Genomic DNA, 19,316 nt, shown 5'->3' with positions numbered 1-19,316 from the left:
ACTAAAAATCCGAAATGTACAATTCACCTCGGCGACCCTGAAAACTATGTATTTGACACTATTTTCAATCAATTTTATATATCACTGCACCCCCGCCCCCACCCCAAAGGGGGCTGAACTTGGACTTAAAAATTTCCGGAGTGACACTATTCATCTCAGCGACCCCGAAAAGTATGGTTTCCACACTATTTTCGTTAATTTGTGTATCTGACCTCACTCGCCCCCCCGCCCCTAAGGGTTCCTGGGCTGTCTTACCCCCACGTGGTTTGTCTCCTGATGCTAAAAATGTCCGGAGTGTACAATTCACCTCGGCGACCCCTAAAACTATGTATTCGACACTATTTTGGTTTAATTTTATATATCACTCCCCCATCGCTCCCCTACCCCAAAGGGGGCTGAACTTGGACTTTAAAAATTCCAGAGTGTCACTATTCATCTCAGCGACCCCGAAAAGTATGGATTCGACACTACTTTCGATGCTTATTATACCTCAGCCCCTCGCTCCCTCTTCTCCTAAGGGTTCCTGGGGTGTATTACCCCAACGTGGTTTGTCACTTGATACTAAAATTCTGGAGTGTGCTATTCACCTCGGCGACCACGAAAACTATGTATTCAACACTATTTCCGTTTAATTTTATATATATCACTCCCCCCTCGACCCCACCTGTAAAGGAGCTGAACTTTGACTTTGAAAATATCGGGAGAGTCACTATTCAGCTCATCGACCCAGAAAGCTGTGGATTCGACACTTTTTTCGATTATTTATATACCTTGCCCCCCTGACCCCCACTTCTAATGGAGCTACGGATCGCTTACCCCCGCAGTGCTCGTTTCCAGATAGTAAGTGGTAAGTGTACCAAGTTTGATTGAAATTGCTCCAGTGGTTTAGGAGGAGATGTGTTATTTACACACACACACACAACACACACACACACAACACACATACATACATACATACATACATACATACATACATACATACATACATACATACATACATACATACAGACAGACAGACAGACAGACAGACAGACAGACATACATACATACATACATACATACATACACACATACACACATACATTATTATATAGTTAGATTATCACTCTTATTGCCTCACTAATTTGTAATTTGTTCTTAATTGTTTATGCTTTCATCATGCTGTTCGGTAATTAATAACACACAATTGTATTTTATTGTTTCGGCTATCTGTTATAAGGATTTTATTATAAATTTGTTTCACTTGACAATTTATGCAGGTATTTAAATAACAATCTAGGTACAGTATTAGGCATTTCATTTTAATTGTATTTTTATTATTATTATTATTATTATTATTGTTGTTGTTGTTGTTGTTGTTGTTGTTGTTGTTGTTGAATAGGGCACGATGTTTCGGAAAGTAATAAGGTTAGCACGGTTTATATTAAACTGACACTATTTATTACATACGTAAATTACAGATGGATGCAGTGAAAACAATGGACATGGAGATTACAATCGTGACGTGTCAGAATGGACAAAGAAAACGTAGTGTATAGGTGGCGCTACTTGATGGTGGCTTAGCCAGAGTCATATGAATATATATAAATATTTTCAACACCCCCTCTCGAAGGCTGAACCAGCTTCAAAGTTTCAGTCCTCTGACACCCAGACATTCTAAACACTTCCAGTGCTTATCCTTTTGTAGTCCCTTGGTTAATACATCTGCAGGCATCTTCTCAGTTGACAAGTATTCGAGATGAATGCCCCCGATGAAAGAACCTCTCGTACAAAATGATATCGCACATCAATGTGCTTAGTCCGAGAGTGGAAAACAGGATTTCCAGCAAGCTTCTGAGCTCCAATGTTGTCGTTATATAGCTGCACAGTCGACACGCTGTTAATGCCTATCTCCCTTGCCAGTGGTAGTAAGTGCACTGTCTCTTTTGAAGCCTCACTCAAGGCCATATATTCAGCCTCCGTTGAGGACAATGCCACTGTCCGTTGTTTCCTGGATTCTCAAGATACGACTCCGCCATACATTGTGAAGGCAAAGCCAGTGTATGATCTGCGATCGTTGATGCATGCCGCCCAGTCAGCATCTACATAGTCAGTTAAATTACTGGTATCGCTTCCAAAGGTGATTCCCACATCAGAAGAACCCTTCAGGTACCTCAGTACCCTCTTTGCTGCTTGCCAGTGTCCTTTGCCAAAAGAATCATTGTATTGGCTTAAGACACTCACTGCATGAGATATGTCTGGACGCGTTGCAGTTGATAGGAACATAAGAGCACCTATGAGCTCACTGTAGGGGGGGGGGGGCTCTCGCCATCATCCTTGGACCAAGTACTTGATCTTGATACTTTAATTCCAGCTTCAATTGGTGTGGCCACGGGCTTGCAATCTGACATTCGAAAGCGATCTAGGATGTCCTTAATATAACTTTTCTGTTTCAAGGTGATACCGGATTCATCTCGAGAAAACTCAATCCTGAGACAGTACTTAATGTCTCCCAGGTCTTTGACCTCAAATGACTTTTGTAGAAATTTGTGGACCTCGTCAATTTTTCTCGAGTTCCGTGACAAAACTAAAATGTCATCAACATAAACGATGATTAGGAGAGCATCAGCATCAGAAACCTTCACATAAACGCTCGAATCGCAGGACGTTGGTTTGACACCAAGCTTCAGTAGTTGCTCGTTCAAGCGTTCATGCCAACAGCAACCAGTCTGCTTCAAGCTACACAGAGCCTTTTAATACGGCACACTCAATCCTTGTTCAACATCTTCAGCGTCCTCTTGGCTTCAACTATGACCTTGGATGTTGCATTGCTTTCCTGTACGATGAATTCGAGTATTTCTCTGGTGTGAATTCTGGTGGAATCTCTGTGAGGGTTGGTGGTACTGTTCAAGGATAATAATAATAATGATAGGAAATGAAATTGTTTGAAAGTATGGAAGAGAATAACTTAAGCAAAGAAATGGTTTCCGGTGGATTGTAAAACAGGTTATTAAGTGCTCAATTTCCTGGAGGTTTTTAAAAATATTGTAAATCTATTATTTCCTTTTTCCTTTTCGTTTGGCTGAACATTTTAAATTTATACATCACTATTTTGATTTAAAGTATTTTATGGTTTCGTTTCTAGGTCGTTCATTCCTTTAATTTTATGCTAATTACGTCTCTCTTTTCACTCTAATTTATTGAATAAAATTATACGTACCTTTTGTTCTCAATGAACCTCTTGTTCTTTTTGGTAGTGTTAGAACAACTTATGTCATACCAGGGGTTATTTTGGGTTCATGATCTCTGGGTAACCGTTGGATTTTACTAATGTTGCGGTAAGTGTTTGATATTAATGTGTTATTTTTGGTGTTGACTTTAATTTTCTTGCCTATGTTTTAACTTCTGCTGCTGATAGTCGGTAATGCGGCGGAACATTTCATTTTCTAATACATCCAGTTAGTATTTACACGTTTGGACTGTCTGGCTGTCCTAAGTTATAATCCTATTTTTTTATATTTCAACTTTCTTCCTTAATTACTCCGTATGTATGCGAGTGCTGATCTCGAAAGCTGGCCACTCTCTCCTTTGAGGAAAAATTCCAAGATATGCAAATATATACTGTAATTTTGGCACCGGAAAGTACCGAAATATGGATGCAATTTTAATGTCGGTACAGACCTTCGTTTCTGGATAAATCGTGGCTAAACGGTATTTGGAGAGATCTACAACTTTGGTCCTAGGATTTTTTCGTGCCTCGTTTGTAGATACAATAGATAGAGCTGCATTTCTCGGTTATAATCAAATCTTTCGAACTCGACTATTACTAGCATTACCATGAAAGGCCTGTCTTTATAATGAAAACTCTGAATATCTATTGAGAATGGTAGTTGCCAAGTGAACCTGCCATTAATCTAATAATTCCCGAATTGGATTTTGATTGGCATTAGGGAATGTGGCCAGTCATTATCCTCAAAACTTCCCCCATGTCTACCGTACATAGGAAACAACGTATTCCGTTCTCCCTGTTTTGTTTCTAGGATAGCGCTTAGAGGCATGCAATTTAATATAATGTTACAACTGCCTTTAGGGTAGTTTACAGAAAAATCCGTATTAATTGTAAAATACCGTAGCGAAGCATGGGTACATTTGCTAGTAGTGTAATGAAGTCTTTATTAAATGTTTCTTCAGTACAAGTATTCAGAAATATAACATGTCTTTAGTTCAGAGTACAGTTACATTTGCTCGCAGATTACCAGAAATGACTTATGACATTCTGTGTTGAACGTCCACTTATGGGTACTAGCATCCAATTTCATACAATTATCCTGTCCTCGGGGATATCCTGGGTGCCACCCAAAGAAGTCCGTCGAGTTCATCTGCTGACCTGTGAATAGAAGTATAAACTGTTACCACAATAGAAGTTAGAATTAGATTTTTACCTAAGTTGTACATAAATGTACGGGCAAATATATAATGCTGTAACATAACGAAGTGGTTTGAAACTCAGTGTAGGCAGAATAGTAAATAAAAATTGAGAATAATTTAACGTTTTTCTTCAGTGTCCGATTTACAAACGGCTACATTTTCTTTTTTGTCCTAAAACTGGAGAAAGGAATGGTAATGTTCACTATCAGTGTAATGTGACCGTATCGTCACTATGAACATTTATTACGAAATTAGTATGTGGGGAGTGTATATGCTTGGAGCTTATTTGTCAGGATGGGAGCTCAGTTTCATCATTTTGGGTAACATCCTCGCCTAACTCACACGGAAGACAAGAGGAAAAACAGATTTATCTGACTCCGCCCCTAAACCAAATGCCAACTCACAGTAGAGCCAACGTGAGAAGGTGACTTTAGATGTACTTTTGGCAAAATAACGCTTAAATTAAATCTGAAGCGCACGTCGGAGTAACAGTAATAATATTTGGTCATTTCCAAAATTATAAAATAAAAATATTATGGGGTTACCCGTGGACCAGCAGAGGTGAAAGAAGGTGCCGAGATGAATGGGTCTAACTACAGAGTCAAAGTTAATTTAAAATTTCAACAAAGGGTATATTTTCCAAAATAAAATAACAAAATTTTAACAACTTTTCACTTAGTGAAATAACAATGGCATATAAATTTAGAAACAAGACTTAGAAAGATCCCAAAATTTCAGAATTTTCACACAACACTCTTGGGCTACAAGCCCCTAGTTTTACAATTTTGAGCTCCTAGCTCAACTTTACAAAGCACCAATTAGTTCAAAGGGCAGAAATCCCATAATACATGGAGCACTTGCTCCCAATTACAATATTAAGCATCCCAGAGGCATTCTTACAATACTGTAAAAGAGCAGAAGTGCTCTCAGTGTTCCCAGCCTATCCAAGACCACAATGCAAAAACCTAATAGTCACTGGCCTTACAAGGCAAAATTTACAAATAGTAATCTTATTACACAGAGGTATCTAGTACTCAGCCTACGGATCCTTAGTGGAAAAGAACAGGTTCGATAAACGGCCCGAGTACAACTGGAGTGGATTCGGAGATTGAGCTCCACAAAAAAAATGTAAAGACCAATAGGTTATTTGGCCCACGAAACAGAGGCTAATCCCAAACTACTCAGCTTGCTCGGATGGAGATTACTTTAATACATGGTAGAAACAAATGCGGTACCTCAAACCAAGATGAAGGGGAGCTCAAGATGGTGTATCACTCTCTATCCCCGATTTACAGTTAAAGATTTTATGAAGTTTCTATATAGGCCGGCAGAAAATTACATTTTGGAGACGTTGGTTACATATTAAAGTTTCGGACCTATCCCTCGGGTTAAACTGCGGAGCTAGCAAAAGTTGAAGATGTTAAGTGGCCATACCTAGCTGAAGAACTGCTGCCTGATGAAAGAGGCGCCTCCCGCCCCCTGCTAGACGCACACACTTAGTTAGATGTTGATCAAATGGACCAGAGACGTGAAAATCCGCAGTTTATAAACCCTCGGGGAAAGTTCGAGAGCTTTCATGAATATTCAAGGCACTCCCACAGAGTTTTATTGGTTAAAATCAAAAGTTACACTCAAAATCGAAGAAGAAATATGGGATTGGTTGGAAATTAATTACAGAAATTCTTGATTGGCTAAATTAAAAACTGGCGGAAAGAAAAAATAAATATTGCTAACCCAAAAATGAATGAACGAAATTTAGTAAAGAAAAACTTTAGAATACAAAATTTCTTCGAAAAAGGTTCCTTCATTTCGCACCAGGGTGCGTGATCGAAGTTTTTAATAGTGACATCTATGAGAGAATGTCCAAATTTCTTGATGAACGGAAAACAAAAACAAGTTGAAATTTACACAGTGCTGGAAACTTCACAATCACAAAATTAAGGTAGTGACATCTTCTGAGTAAAAGTTTAAGTAGGTCTAGTTCCAAGTTCAGTGTTTCTCCTGTAGAGGAGTTCTATTGGCGCAAGATTTAAATGTGCGGCGTAGAGGTGTACCTCCCGGTACAGACCTTCTCACACCCCCAAATGTCCTTCCAAGGGGTGGCACAGAAGAATTTTCAAAAAATTATTATTATTTAACTCTGGAGAGAAAAACATATCTAATTTTATTAAGTAGGTAGGTAGCAACTAGTTAAACAGTGTTTGGAGTGTCTTTGTTGTCACGGAATGTGAAATACATATGAATAATTTTGACGCCAAGTCCTGCCGCCGCTGCCGATATCCAGTTGAGGTCGCCCGGACCCATCAAGTACCCTCAGATACACCTCTCCCGCTACTCATATACACCTCTCCCACTACTATGAGAGGGGCAGTCGTCCTGAAGGGCTCCGCAGATCAGAAGTGTATTTACACTCCGTAGATGAGTTGGCGGTAGGGGCGCCGCACTTCAGCCTTTGCCGGTAGATGGCCTCCGGCGCGCCGTACACAGGTAGACATCACGGGAGTGGAGTGGGCCCGTACCCCACCTCAGTGGAGGTACGGCGACGAACGGCTGCGGGGACACTGAAACTTTAAGATCTCGGCGACAGAAAATGATATTGGTGAATTGTAAAGAGAGAGTAAGATCTTTATAGGTGAAGCTGAGGACCGGGCGTCGTGGAAGGTGTTTTGTGCCACGGTGTGGATATGCAAGAGGCGGGGGCTTGGTCATGGCCACTCAGGAATGGACAGCAGGAAAACCGGAGGGAAAGATCGTACATATAATATACATACAGATAAGACAATACAACCAAAGTGCAGAAGGCCTTAGATTTAAAGAAAATATAACTTTCTAAGCTCCTGTTAATGTTTAGCGGCTATGAACAAAAAAAGCGAATTATACAGGTTTAACCTGGGAGATGTGGACCCTAAAGATCCTCGCGATGGCTGGATTGCTCACCAATAATGTAACAGGAGTCAGGAAATCTAAAATGATGCACGGCCCATGAAATTTGGGGGCAAGCTTGCCGGCGGGAACAAAGTTTTAACCATGACTTGATCTCCTACTTTTAACTTGGTAGGCCTCCGTCCACGATCATATATTTCCCTAACCTTTTCATGAGAAACTTTAAGATTGGCCTTAGACTTCCTCCATAGATCTCTGATGTTATCGGGATCTATTGTCTCTGCTAGAATATCATTAAGTGACCAAAGGTTAGAGAGCGGCGTGTTAGGCACAAATTTAAACATCAAAGAAGCTGGAGTGAAGTTATGAGATTCATGAACCGCCGAATTCAAAGCGAAGGCCAAACAATGCAGGGATGCATCCCACCTGGAATGATCATCATGATGAAATGAAATGAGCGCCGATCTCAGATTACGATTGACCCGCTCAGCCAGAGATGGTTGAGGATAATACGTCGAAGTAATTACATGAGAGATGGACAGATCAAAACAGAATTTACGGAAGAGATTTGAGGTAAATGCCTTAGCATTATCAGAAATTAAATATTGATACGGACCAAAAGAGGCAAATATGGTATTTAAACAAGCAATAGTTGACTGAGCGGTTACCTGCTTAGTCGGAAATAACCAGAAAAATCTTGTGAAACCATCTACACACACAAGAATGAATTTGTTGGCATTTCCCTTTGATTGGGGGAAGGGTGCTACGTAGTCGATAAAGATGCGTTCCATGGGACACGACGCTTGATGAGAAGATAGTAGCCCTAGCTTAGTGGACAAGGTGGGCTTACTATGCAAACAAGATTTACAAGCTTTTACCAATTCACGAATTTAACCATCCATACCTTTCCAGATGAACATCTCTCGGATCTTTTCTCAAGTTTTGGAGATGCCTAAATTACCCGTCTAATGGCGTCTCATGGTAGTACTTGAAGATCATAGGTACAAAAACAGCTGGAACCACAACTTTCATCTTTTGATCATGCCTCAAGGGGCAACACAAAACCCCATTCCTCAACACATAAGGGACGACATGTTCCCCAGAAGAAAGGGTTTTCATAATAGAGGCCAGCAGAGGATCTTCACGTTGATATTTTTCCATATCCCTAAACAACATGGGGGCATCAGTTAAAATGGCATTTACACCTGAAGGTATTGACGTGGGAATAGAAGAGCTATTCTTCAGTTCGGAGGTCTCCACATCATGAGCAAACATGCGGGTTAATCCATCCGCAATAACATTTTCCGATCCTCTAATATGCCTAACATCAAACTGGAAGGCAGAAATCCTGATGGCCCAGCGGGCTATACGACCAGTACGACGCGGCCTAGCTAAGACCCAACTTAAGGCTTGATTATCTGTTTCCAAGCCGAACTCGACTGTTCCAGATAGGGGCGGAACTTCTCTAGTGCAAATAAGACTGCCAAACCCTCAAGTTCATAGATGGAATACTTGTCTTCTTGAGCCGGTAGTGTGCAAAATGCATAGGCAATGGGTCTCCTTCCGAGTTCAGTCTCTTGAAGAAGCACAGCAGCCACCGCCGACGACGACGCATAGGTTTGAACGAGGAATTTCTTCGAGAAATCAGACATCGCAAGGACAGGGGCGTTACAAAGGGCTAATTTCAGGTCTTCGAAAGCGGCTTGTTGGGAATGGCCCCACTCAAATTTGACGCCTTTCCTACGAAGTAAGTTCAAGGGCGCCGCTCTGTTAGCGAAGCTTGGAATAAATTTCCTGAAGAAATTCACCATGCCGATGACTCTGGCAATGCCTTTGATGGCTTTAGGAGGTTTGAAATCACGGATGGCCTGTGTTTTAGAATGATCAACAGAAACACAATCGGGCGACACAATATGCCCTAGAAATGACATGGAAGGCTTAGCGAAAGCAACCGTAGATAACTTCACACTTAACCCTGCCTTACTAAGGCGATTAAGGACCTCTTTTAGATGATCTAGGTGTTCTTCAAAGGTCTCAGAAAATACGACGACATCATCAAGATAACGGTAGAAGTATTCAAACTTGATGTCAGAGAAGGGCCTATCTAGCAGTGTAGTGAGCACAGCTGCTCCGTGGGGAGCCCGAAAGGCACGCGGTTGTACTCATACAAGTTCCAATCCGTGGCAAAAGCAGTGCGATATTTGGATTCTTCGGTTAGAGGGATTTGATTATACGCCTGATTAAGGTCTAATACGGTGAAGAACTTAGCTTAACGAAACCATGAAAAACAAGAATGAAGGTCGGGAAGAGGACCAGATTTTAACACCACCTTTCGATTTAATGCCCTATAATCTATCACAGGCCTGAAGCCGCCTTGGGGTTTCGGAACCAGGAAAATAGGCGTTGAATACGCCAACTTAGAGGGTGGAATTATACCGTTTTTTAGCATTTGATCGATGATCTCCTTCAGAGCCTTCATTTTAGGAGAAGATAGCCGATAAGGTGGAAATCTAACGGGGATCGAATCAGTAACCTCAATCTTGTAATGGATGAGGTCAGTAACACCAAGAGTACCGGTATCGGAGAAAACAACTGGAAACGACTGACACAAATTACGAATACTCTCAGCCTGCTGCTCAGGTCGATGTCTAAGGTCTAACAACATCTCATCCTGGGTAGGCGAAACAGATGAACATGACACAGAATTACATTTTAGCAACGGAATTTTACAATTATTAGCAAATTTGAAAGTGCACGACTTGCTCTGAATGTCGAACACTAGACCGGTGTGAGACATAAAATCCGCTCCTAATATAATAGGGCAAGACAAGTGATTAGCCACAAACAGTTTAACTTTCCAAGTAAATTTAGAAATCCTAGTTTTGTCATATAGGAAACCTAAAATTTCTAAGAGAGAGGAGTTAGCCGAAACACATTGAACCAAAGACGAACAATAATCAGAAAGTTTACAAACAGACTTTAATTTAGAATACCAGTCAGCCGAAATAATAGAACAAACGCTCCCAGAGTCTAATAGAGCAGAAAGCGGTTCATGATTCAACTCAATTTTGAGAAAAGATACCAGTTCGGGGCTCTCCGCCGCAATCCTAAGACATTCCTTGGGGCATTCAAGTGCGGAGTTAGAAGAACTTTTGCCTTGTTCCGATCCTGAGCTTTCGGAATATTTAATAGGGTCTGAGACTTGAAGAGATGAACACACTGACTCAGCCGGAGATACTAGTCATTGCCTATTATTCGAGTTGGTGAACGTTTCGCCAGAAGTTGAACAGGAGGGGTGTATTAACATTCGGACGATTCTTGGCAATATGATAATACGAGACACATTTGAAACAACCTTGGGATGACCCTGCTCCATTGTTTTCCCCATTGGATTTAATCAAAGGACACTTGTTCCGGAGATGATCTGCCGACCCACAAGCATAACTTTTGCGGCTTGTGGAAATTCGGCGAGGCTGGGGCCGAAAATTACTCGAAGACGGAGGGGGCTCCTTAGCGACACGTAAGGTGTCGGCATACCGCACTCCTTCGGCTGAGACAGCCATAGCCTCTAATTCAGCAAACGTTTGAGGACGCGATGCAAAACACAGATGTGACCTATAGGGTGGTGAAATTCCTTCCACTATGGCCTGCACAATTTGAACCTCAGGAAAATGAAGAGCAAATACCCTAGTGTAGAACTTAATGTCTTGGATGAAGTCGGCAAGATTTTCATCCAGTCGCTGTACTCTGTGATAGTAGCTTCGAATTAAGGAAGACATGGCTCGAGCCGGAATGAAATTTGCCAAAAGGTGTGCATGGAAGTCTTCTATAGAAGATTGTTCAGCGATGGCTCTAACGATCTTGTCCGAGAGGACACCTATGGAGTAAGGGTAAATAATTTGAAGAATTTGACACGGCAAAAGAGAAAACACTAGAGCGTGATCTTGGAATTCAACTAAAAACCTTAAGAATGCAATGATATCATTAGTGGAATTAATGGAAAACTTAGAAATACCCCTAAGCAACGTCGCCAAACGATGAGGCAAACTACTGAACCCAGGTGACATAGTAGGTAACGGCCTAGGGGACGAAGAATCTTCAGACACATCGTTATTTAAGAAGAAAGGTGGAATGCAGGTACGACGATCAGACTCATTTCCAGATGAGCCAGACGTTTGTTGAGTTGCCGCAGGTTTTCTACCTTCTTCTCCCTTGGAAGAATCGTCCTCATTAGCCATGTTTACCACAGTGGGCTGGTCAGTTTTGGGAGCAGCTACCCCAGTTAACAATTGGATAACTTTATTGGACCTTTTTGATAGATGATCAATTAAATTGCTCGCCTCGTTGGCATGACTTTCCTTTAATTTTAGAGACAATAGATCGCTAACTCTATGGTAAAAATGGAACAATCTGGCCTGTATTTTTAAGTTGGTTTGGAGATGGATCACTTGCTTCAAAAACACTTACTACAGAAGCTAGCTCAGGAGTGTTGTCAGTGATGGTGGACAGAGCCTCATCAATATCCTTCTCTCCCAAGTTTGGGAGACTAATAGGTAATTCTAATGACTCTTTGAGGTTAGTGGTATCCGCCGCAACCGTGCCTCCAGATTGAACATTTGTAATAGTTAATTCATAAATCAATTCCTCCTTGCGCAAGCAGCCGGGATGGATGAATTCGCGAGACCGGAAATGATGACAAAAGATTTACAAATTTAGAAAAGAGGAAAAGAAAATTCCAGCGACTGAGAAAAATTGTTACAGTACAAATCGAGTTTTATTGGCGCAAGATTTAAGAGTGCGGCGTAGAGGTGTACCTCCCGGTACAAAAATAATATAATATTGTTTATGAAATTACGCGTCAATGGAATTACGTAATTCCCCGCTGCACCCTTGATATATACGGCCGAATTATTATTATACTACTGATCGTTTTGCGTTCCGCGTTACATCAAGTATTAGTGATCGGTGAGCCACACAATCTGACGCATCGCTGATTTCCATAGTCTTAATAGATCTGGAGATTTAAAATTTGGAGTAGGGACCGCGTATCTGTTCACTCCCCCACTACATGTGAGACCATATATGCTTGCACTTCTGAGGGTGGCAGGTCAGTCGACTGAAATCTATGAGGCAACCGTACGGCCGTTCTGTGGTAGGCCTTCCTTTTGTGTTTGTGTAGAAAATGTGGATATAAACGAGAGTGAAAAATGTGTCATTTCTCATACGAATTGTCGGTAGAAAACTGTAATTGAGCGATAGTGCTGTGTGAATTGCGGATCGGTCGCGACGCGCCACGTAATTACGTGAACTATGTCGTATGTTCGCATCGCGAAACTGTGACGCTGTGGTATGCTGAATATCGGACGGGGAAAACTGTCCTTTAGTTAATCTCTCGTGGTAGAGAGAGAGACCGTGGTGTGTACATCAGTAAACTGAAAATTGCGGGAATAGACAGGTGAGAAAGTCGAGGTCCGTGTAATAAAATATATACATAATCACAGGTCTAAATTATCGTGCTAAACGACGGTGTCATTGTAGTTGAGTACAGAGAAACAGACATACGAGGCAGGGTTTTAAAAAACATAGGAAGCCAATGTCACGTTAATTCAGAATATTAAACTATCGCAGTGACAAAACAGTGATTTCTGTACTAGCTTGGACTGACTGAGGTAGCCTAGCTGTGACCGGAATCAGATTAACAAATATGTAACCTTCATTCTGCGGAGGATCGCAGTCATAACAATATAAAGTAATTTAACTGTGACGAGTGGGGGAGTCTTTTTGAAACCCGGTGTGAGTAGTATCTTTCCAGTGTTCACGACCCCAAGACGATGGATTCTGCAAGAGTCATCGAGGGACATCTGGAACCCGTGACCTCCCACCGAAGCGACATGGAATAGACGCATCCTGTGGGTCCTTCTGGACTCCAACCAAGAAGGACCAAACAGCTGTTGAGTACCCAGTTATGACTTTGTAGTGCTAATATTCCCTTTGTAAATAGATAGTGAATGTAAGAATAGGGTTAATATAATTTTATAAATGTTGAATTGTCAGATTAGTTTTGCTTCGAGTGGTCAGTAGGATCCCTTTCAATTTAACTACTTGAGGTTATTTGGGAAAGAAACAAGTAAGGAAAATTGCATGTATTTTAGCCCATTTTTCTTAATTGCATGAGCATGTACTGGGGTTATTTGTGATCAGGGGTGCTGATAGGAAAAGGACGAAGGCCTTTTTTTAATTTAGGTGAGTTAATGTAGTAACTTTCTTCTGAATTAATTATTCTACATGAACCAGGATAATATGACAGTAGGATCTTCAATATTACCTGTGGATAATATTTTAAATGTGCAGATAGTAATAGCACTCTTTTATAATGTAAAGTTGTAGAGTTTTTGGATGTTAGGTTAAGAAGTGGCTGTATGACCTGTGTGCGAGGAGTTCGTCATGCCCGGGGTTCAAGAAACCACACTCCTAACACTAGCTAGGCCCCTGTGTAATTTTTTGTATTTTATTTTTACTTAAATTAATTTATTTGATTTGATATTAAGTGCCGATTTACTGCAAGTAGATTCACATCATTTTAAGTATACATTCTTATACCTCTGTTTGAGGTAATGGTAAATGTTTGCCTGTGAGATGGGGAAACCATGTTAACTATGCGATGTATGGAACTGTGCTTGAACTCTGGCCTTCTGTGAGTTTGAAATGTATTGAAATGGTATAGTGGCATGATACTGAGAAGTATTCATAGAATATGATGAACGCCCGAGCTGATTTTAGCATATTAATAAGTGCATCAGTATTATTGCGTTAAAATAATGAGCCGCTGACGATGCAGTGAGAATGTTTTTATTTGTGAAGAAGTTGTTTTGAATAGGTTCCCGTCCTGTATTGTGAGCGCTGTCCAAATAGATTTATGGCCGTCCGGGCGAGGGTTTGCAGCGTTTTAAAAAGAAGCAGGCGAGCCGAGATCTCTGCACTGACTGGGAAAGAAAAGGAGAGTTCTCAGACACAACGTTCATCTTTAGTAGTCGACGTATTTTTAATTGGTTCCCACATTTGTAAAAAGTTATCATGAAATTAATGTCGAAATATTTAATTGTTACCCCTATTGATGCGATGGATAGGGCTTTGTTTACAGGATACCTAATGATGGCGGAACCGTGGTCACCACTTCAAACCTTGTGGGCACAATGACGATCTTTAGTCATATAGCAACGTGTAAAGAAAACGCAGACACTATTTGTGTTATATGTTTTTCCTCTTCCGGGTGGTAGAAGTGTTTGAATATGATGTTTAATATAATTATTATTTATTTAAAGCTAGATTTCGTGAGAATCCATTGTTAGTTTTGTTCAAGTGAAGGGGTTCAGACCGTTGTGATGGTTGGCCATCAATGTGGTGATCCGTATTCACCGTAGTTCGGCTTACTTTTATTATTTGTGAGATTATGTTGTGATTACGTGGAGTCTGTTTATTGCTTATCTTATTTTCGAGTTTACATATAATTCATCGTGTTATATTTAAATTAGGCGGCCACTCTAAGACTAATCTCAGAGTAAATCAGTTTTTTGAATATGTGGAGTTTTCCCGGCGGAATATTTCGCATTCGCAATGTCGTAACTTATCACTGTAAATAGTCAAATGTTTTATTATGATATTATGAAAGGTACTATTTTTTTTGCCGTATTGAACAGCTGAAATGAAATGTAGTGTCGATCAACATCAAAACAAGTTATACAAAGTTAAAGTTTTAGAAAGGTAATTCAACCTTCTTCAAATTGTTTGAATCGAATGAAGGAACACTCAAGTGCTTAATTAAAATATGTTTGGCTTGTTTTGTCATTCAGTGAAATTCGACACCGTGATTTCAACAGTCCGCATAGAGACACTTGTGAAGCTGTGGTCTTAATGTTTACTGAAATGACGGCGTGGAATTGGTTTTCCGTTGCTTTATTGAGTGTCAAATATATTTATATAAATTAATGAATTTAATCATTAATGTTGTAAAGTGTTAATTATGTGTGGAAACGAGAGTGAATTAAACCTATAGAATACTTTTGCTTATCTTTGCCGATGATCGCATCCTTCCCTCTTCCGTTCATTTATGCCTGTAAGTTAGATTAAAGTTGGTTGTAATTTGTACTCCCGGACGCACCATGGCCATGAAAGGCTCTTGCTCATATCTCGAAACTGAAGGGTAGCGGTTGACCTCTCTATGTCATAATGTCATTTGTCATCTCATGTGTTCGGATTAGTCATTTCAATCCAAATGAGGCGGCGTTTGTCACCAGACAGAAAATGTTCCTTGACTGTTAAATCCTGTGGCGCGTGGTCCCGTGTGTTCATGACCCGGTTGGGGTAAATTTGCGTCGTCACATGGTCCCATGAGCTATAGGGTTAATGGGAAAGGTCCCAGTAAGTACTCCGGTTTTTACTCACTTGAGTACTGAAGGATTTCAAGTGTGAGCTCAATGTTTCATCCTTCTTACTCTCAACCAATGATCGAACACACCTTTTCAAAAACTCTGTAAACACCTCGCCCTGCTTGCTCAACATTGAGCTGTCTCTATAATTTCTTATCACACTATGTGCTCTTACTTAGAGTCGAATTGCAATTACTGTTCTCATCCAATCAGAAGATAGCTTTCTAACATTCCATGGTACTCCTGCTAATCTATCAAACTGTAGCATCGACGCCTTTCCAATATATTTCAAACTTTCAAGTCCAGTTTCATCTACTAATGCACTTTTTTAGGTACAGTCGAGGGAGGGCCACTTTACACCAATATATAACAAATTAAAATAAGTTTTGTAAGATAACTTTCGTTACAAACAACAGTATTGAAACATATCACATATCCCCCATGAATATTTATTTTAATATTGCGTAACACTGTGAGTTCGTTATATTGGAAAGCTTTAAGTGAGAGGCGGTTAGCCAACGGCTTGATTCTGGACCGCTCGGAGTTAGAGAACATTCAGTAGCAAGCTTGAGGTCATGAGTGTTTTGAAAGTTTGAACGAGTTTGCAGGGTGTGTAGCAGTATCGCCTGCTGCACGCCGAGTTTAAAGTAGACCAATCGTAAATTAGATGGTGTGGCTTTCGGTGACGATGAACAAATATTTTTCTACCACCAACTTCGTACACCGCAGTGCTGACCTACCAGTATCTTAAGGGAGAAATCTGTTAGTAAACCTGTGCACCACGGTTTTGACATGATTGCTAAGTTGTGGTTGAGTTTGCAGATACGTATATGTTTATATTTCGGCTACTTCCAAACGATGTACCGAACTGCTATTTTCCAACGGTCGCGCGCTTTGCCTTCAGAAAGCGGTTGAGCCCTCAATCCATAGTCGCATGGGGAACCCCTCTTTTGCGTAAGGCAATTGAAACTATAAAGCAACGAGCAGCAGGGGAAGGTCTGTCATTTGTTCCTCAGTGGTGCGACAGTGTCCACGTCAGTCGTGACTGCCGTGTTCATTTTTTGTAGTATATTTCAACAGTGAAGCTGTAACCACTTTAACTATGACTACTAAATATAATGAACATTGAGTCTATCTTTCAGAACGGTGTTAATATGCACGATCCTGGTGCGAATTAAGTCAGGTAAATTCAGGAGTGAAAAGTCCGTTATCGTGACGGTTACCTTTACTTGTGTGACGAAGTATAGTATTGCCAAGTGCGGGAGGCCAGTATATATTGAAAATTCGGAAGAGGATATAGGACGGTAAATGCATATAATAGAATAAATCTCGCAGACTGATCCAACATTTATTATATGCATAAACATTTATCGGGTCGCGTATCGTGATCGCGGAAGTAGCGTGTGTTTTCGGTACGATCACTGATCTTACATGTGGAGTGGTATGGAATTCGCTCCTTCAAACAGTAGCTTTGAACGAAGCTCAATTTCCTATTAGCTTAATTATAATACACTGACTGACAGAGCAAATGCAACACCAAGAAGGAGTGGTCAGAACTTTATGCCAATTGCAGGGTAGACTGACGTCACTGAGGTATGCTCATGATGTGAAATGCGCCGCTGTGCTGCGCACGTAGCGAACGATAAATGGGACACGGCGTTGGCGAATGGCCCACTTCGTACCGTGATTTCTCAGCCGACAGTCATTGTAGAACGTGTTGTCGTGTGCCACAGGACTCGTGTATAGCTAAGAATACCAGGCCGCCGTCAACGGAGGCATTTCCAGCAGACAGACGACTTTACGAGGGTGTATGGTGATCGGGCTGAGAAGGGCAGGTTGGTCGCTTCGTCAAATCGCAGCCGATACCCATAGGGATGTGTCCACGGTGCAACGCCTGTGGCGAAGATGGTTGACGCAGGGACATGTGGCACGTGCGAGGGGTCCAGGCGCAGCCCGAGTGACGTCAGCACGCGAGGATCGGCGCATCCGCCGCCAAGCGGTGGCAGCCCCGCACGACACGTCAACCGCCATTCTTCAGCATGTGCAAGACACCCTGGCTGTTCCAATATCTACCAGAACAATTTCCCGTCGATTGGTTGAAGGAGGCCTGCACTCCCGGCGTCCGCTCAGAAGACTACCATTGACCCCACAGCATAGACGTGCACGCCTGGCATGGTGCCGGATTAGAGCGACTTGGATGAGGGAATGGCGGAACGTCGTATTCTCCGATGAGTCACGCTTCTGTTCTGTCAGTGATAGTCACCGCAGACGAGTGTGGCGTCGGCGTGGAGAAAGGTCAAATCCGGCAGTAACTGTGGAGCGCCCTACCGCTAGACAACGCGGCATCATGGTTTGGGGCGCTATTGCGTATGATTCCACGTCACCTCTAGTGCGTATTCAAGGCACGTTAAATGCCCACCGCTACGTGCAGCATGTGCTGCGGCCGGTGGCACTCCCGTACCTTCAGGGGCTGCCCAATGCTCTGTTTCAGCAGGATAATGCCCGCCCACACACTGCTCGCATCTCCCAACAGGCTCTACAAGGTGTACAGATGCTTCCGTGGCCAGCGTACTCTCCGGATCTCTCACCAATCGAACACGTGTGGGATCTCATTGGACGCCGTTTACAAACTCTGCCCCAGCCTCTTACGGACGACCAACTGTGGCAAATGGTTGACAGAGAATGGAGAACCATCCCTCAGGACACCATCCGCACTCTTATTGACTCTGTACCTCGACGTGTTTCTGCGTGCATCGCCGCTCGCGGTGGTCCTACATCCTACTGAGTCGATGCCGTGCGCATTGTGTAACCTGCATATCGGTTTGAAATAAACATCAATTATTCTTCCGTGTCGACTCTGTTTTTTCCCCAACTTTCATCCCTTTCGAACCACTCCTCCTTGGTGTTGCATTTGCTCTGTCAGTCAGTGTAATAGCAAAGTCTTTGCATATGTAAAGTACGTGTATATTCAGAGAAAGTGAGGAGTTATTAACTATACATTCATTCTAGGAGTGTTACCTTACAAGGATTATGATGGCATCACCCAGTGTCAACTCAATGTATTGTGATAATATCCAACGTGTGTTGTGATGGTAGAGTAAATCTACGGACGCAGCAGTCATGTGACTGGTGTGGAAGCAGAGATCGGCAAATTCATGTGATATGCCAAATTTATAAGCATGTTCTTAGACAGAAGAAGTCAGCTTAGTGCCATCCCAATAAATTTCATATTAACGTGAAATGTCAGCTCCCTAGAGCTGAGCTAGGCTTTATTTCATGTTACGTAATTGGAAATCCAGGGCTGTTGCATGCTAGTGCCCTTTATTTTGTGTTTATGTTAGTGATGGGAAAGAGGGATGTAATTAGGTGTGGAAAGGTGTGTGTTTCATTTAATTTGTTTCAGAGTATTGTACTATGTGTGTTCATGATGTAAAGTCGCGAGGTACCGAGGCTACGCACCCTTAATGTTGTTAGGGACAAGAATATTCAAAGCAGTGCAGGTTTATTATTTAATATGCAAGCAGCGCGTTTTCAGAGCTATTTTGGCCACCGACCGTCTGGGAGGCTACGTTGCGATGTTAGAGTCATTTATTTGAGCAG

The 19,316-nt window shown here is 41.7% G+C and overlaps 1 protein-coding gene across 1 annotated transcript in view; it reads right to left on the bottom strand.

Moving 5' to 3' along the window:
* Positions 1-4,123: 4,123 nt before the first annotated feature.
* LOC136872790 (uncharacterized) overlaps positions 4,124-19,316 on the bottom strand; it is a 59,883-nt gene continuing 44,690 nt past the window's right edge. Inside the window, exon 5 of the mRNA XM_067146631.2 lies at positions 4,124-4,366. Coding sequence (XP_067002732.2) covers positions 4,215-4,366 — 152 coding nt within the window. The 3' untranslated portion in view covers positions 4,124-4,214. The remainder of the gene's footprint in view (positions 4,367-19,316) is intronic.

The sequence above is a fragment of the Anabrus simplex genome, chromosome 4 (genome assembly GCF_040414725.1).
Source record: "Anabrus simplex isolate iqAnaSimp1 chromosome 4, ASM4041472v1, whole genome shotgun sequence".
Lineage (NCBI taxonomy): Eukaryota > Metazoa > Arthropoda > Insecta > Orthoptera > Tettigoniidae > Anabrus > Anabrus simplex.
This window is presented reverse-complemented; position numbering and strand designations above follow the sequence as displayed.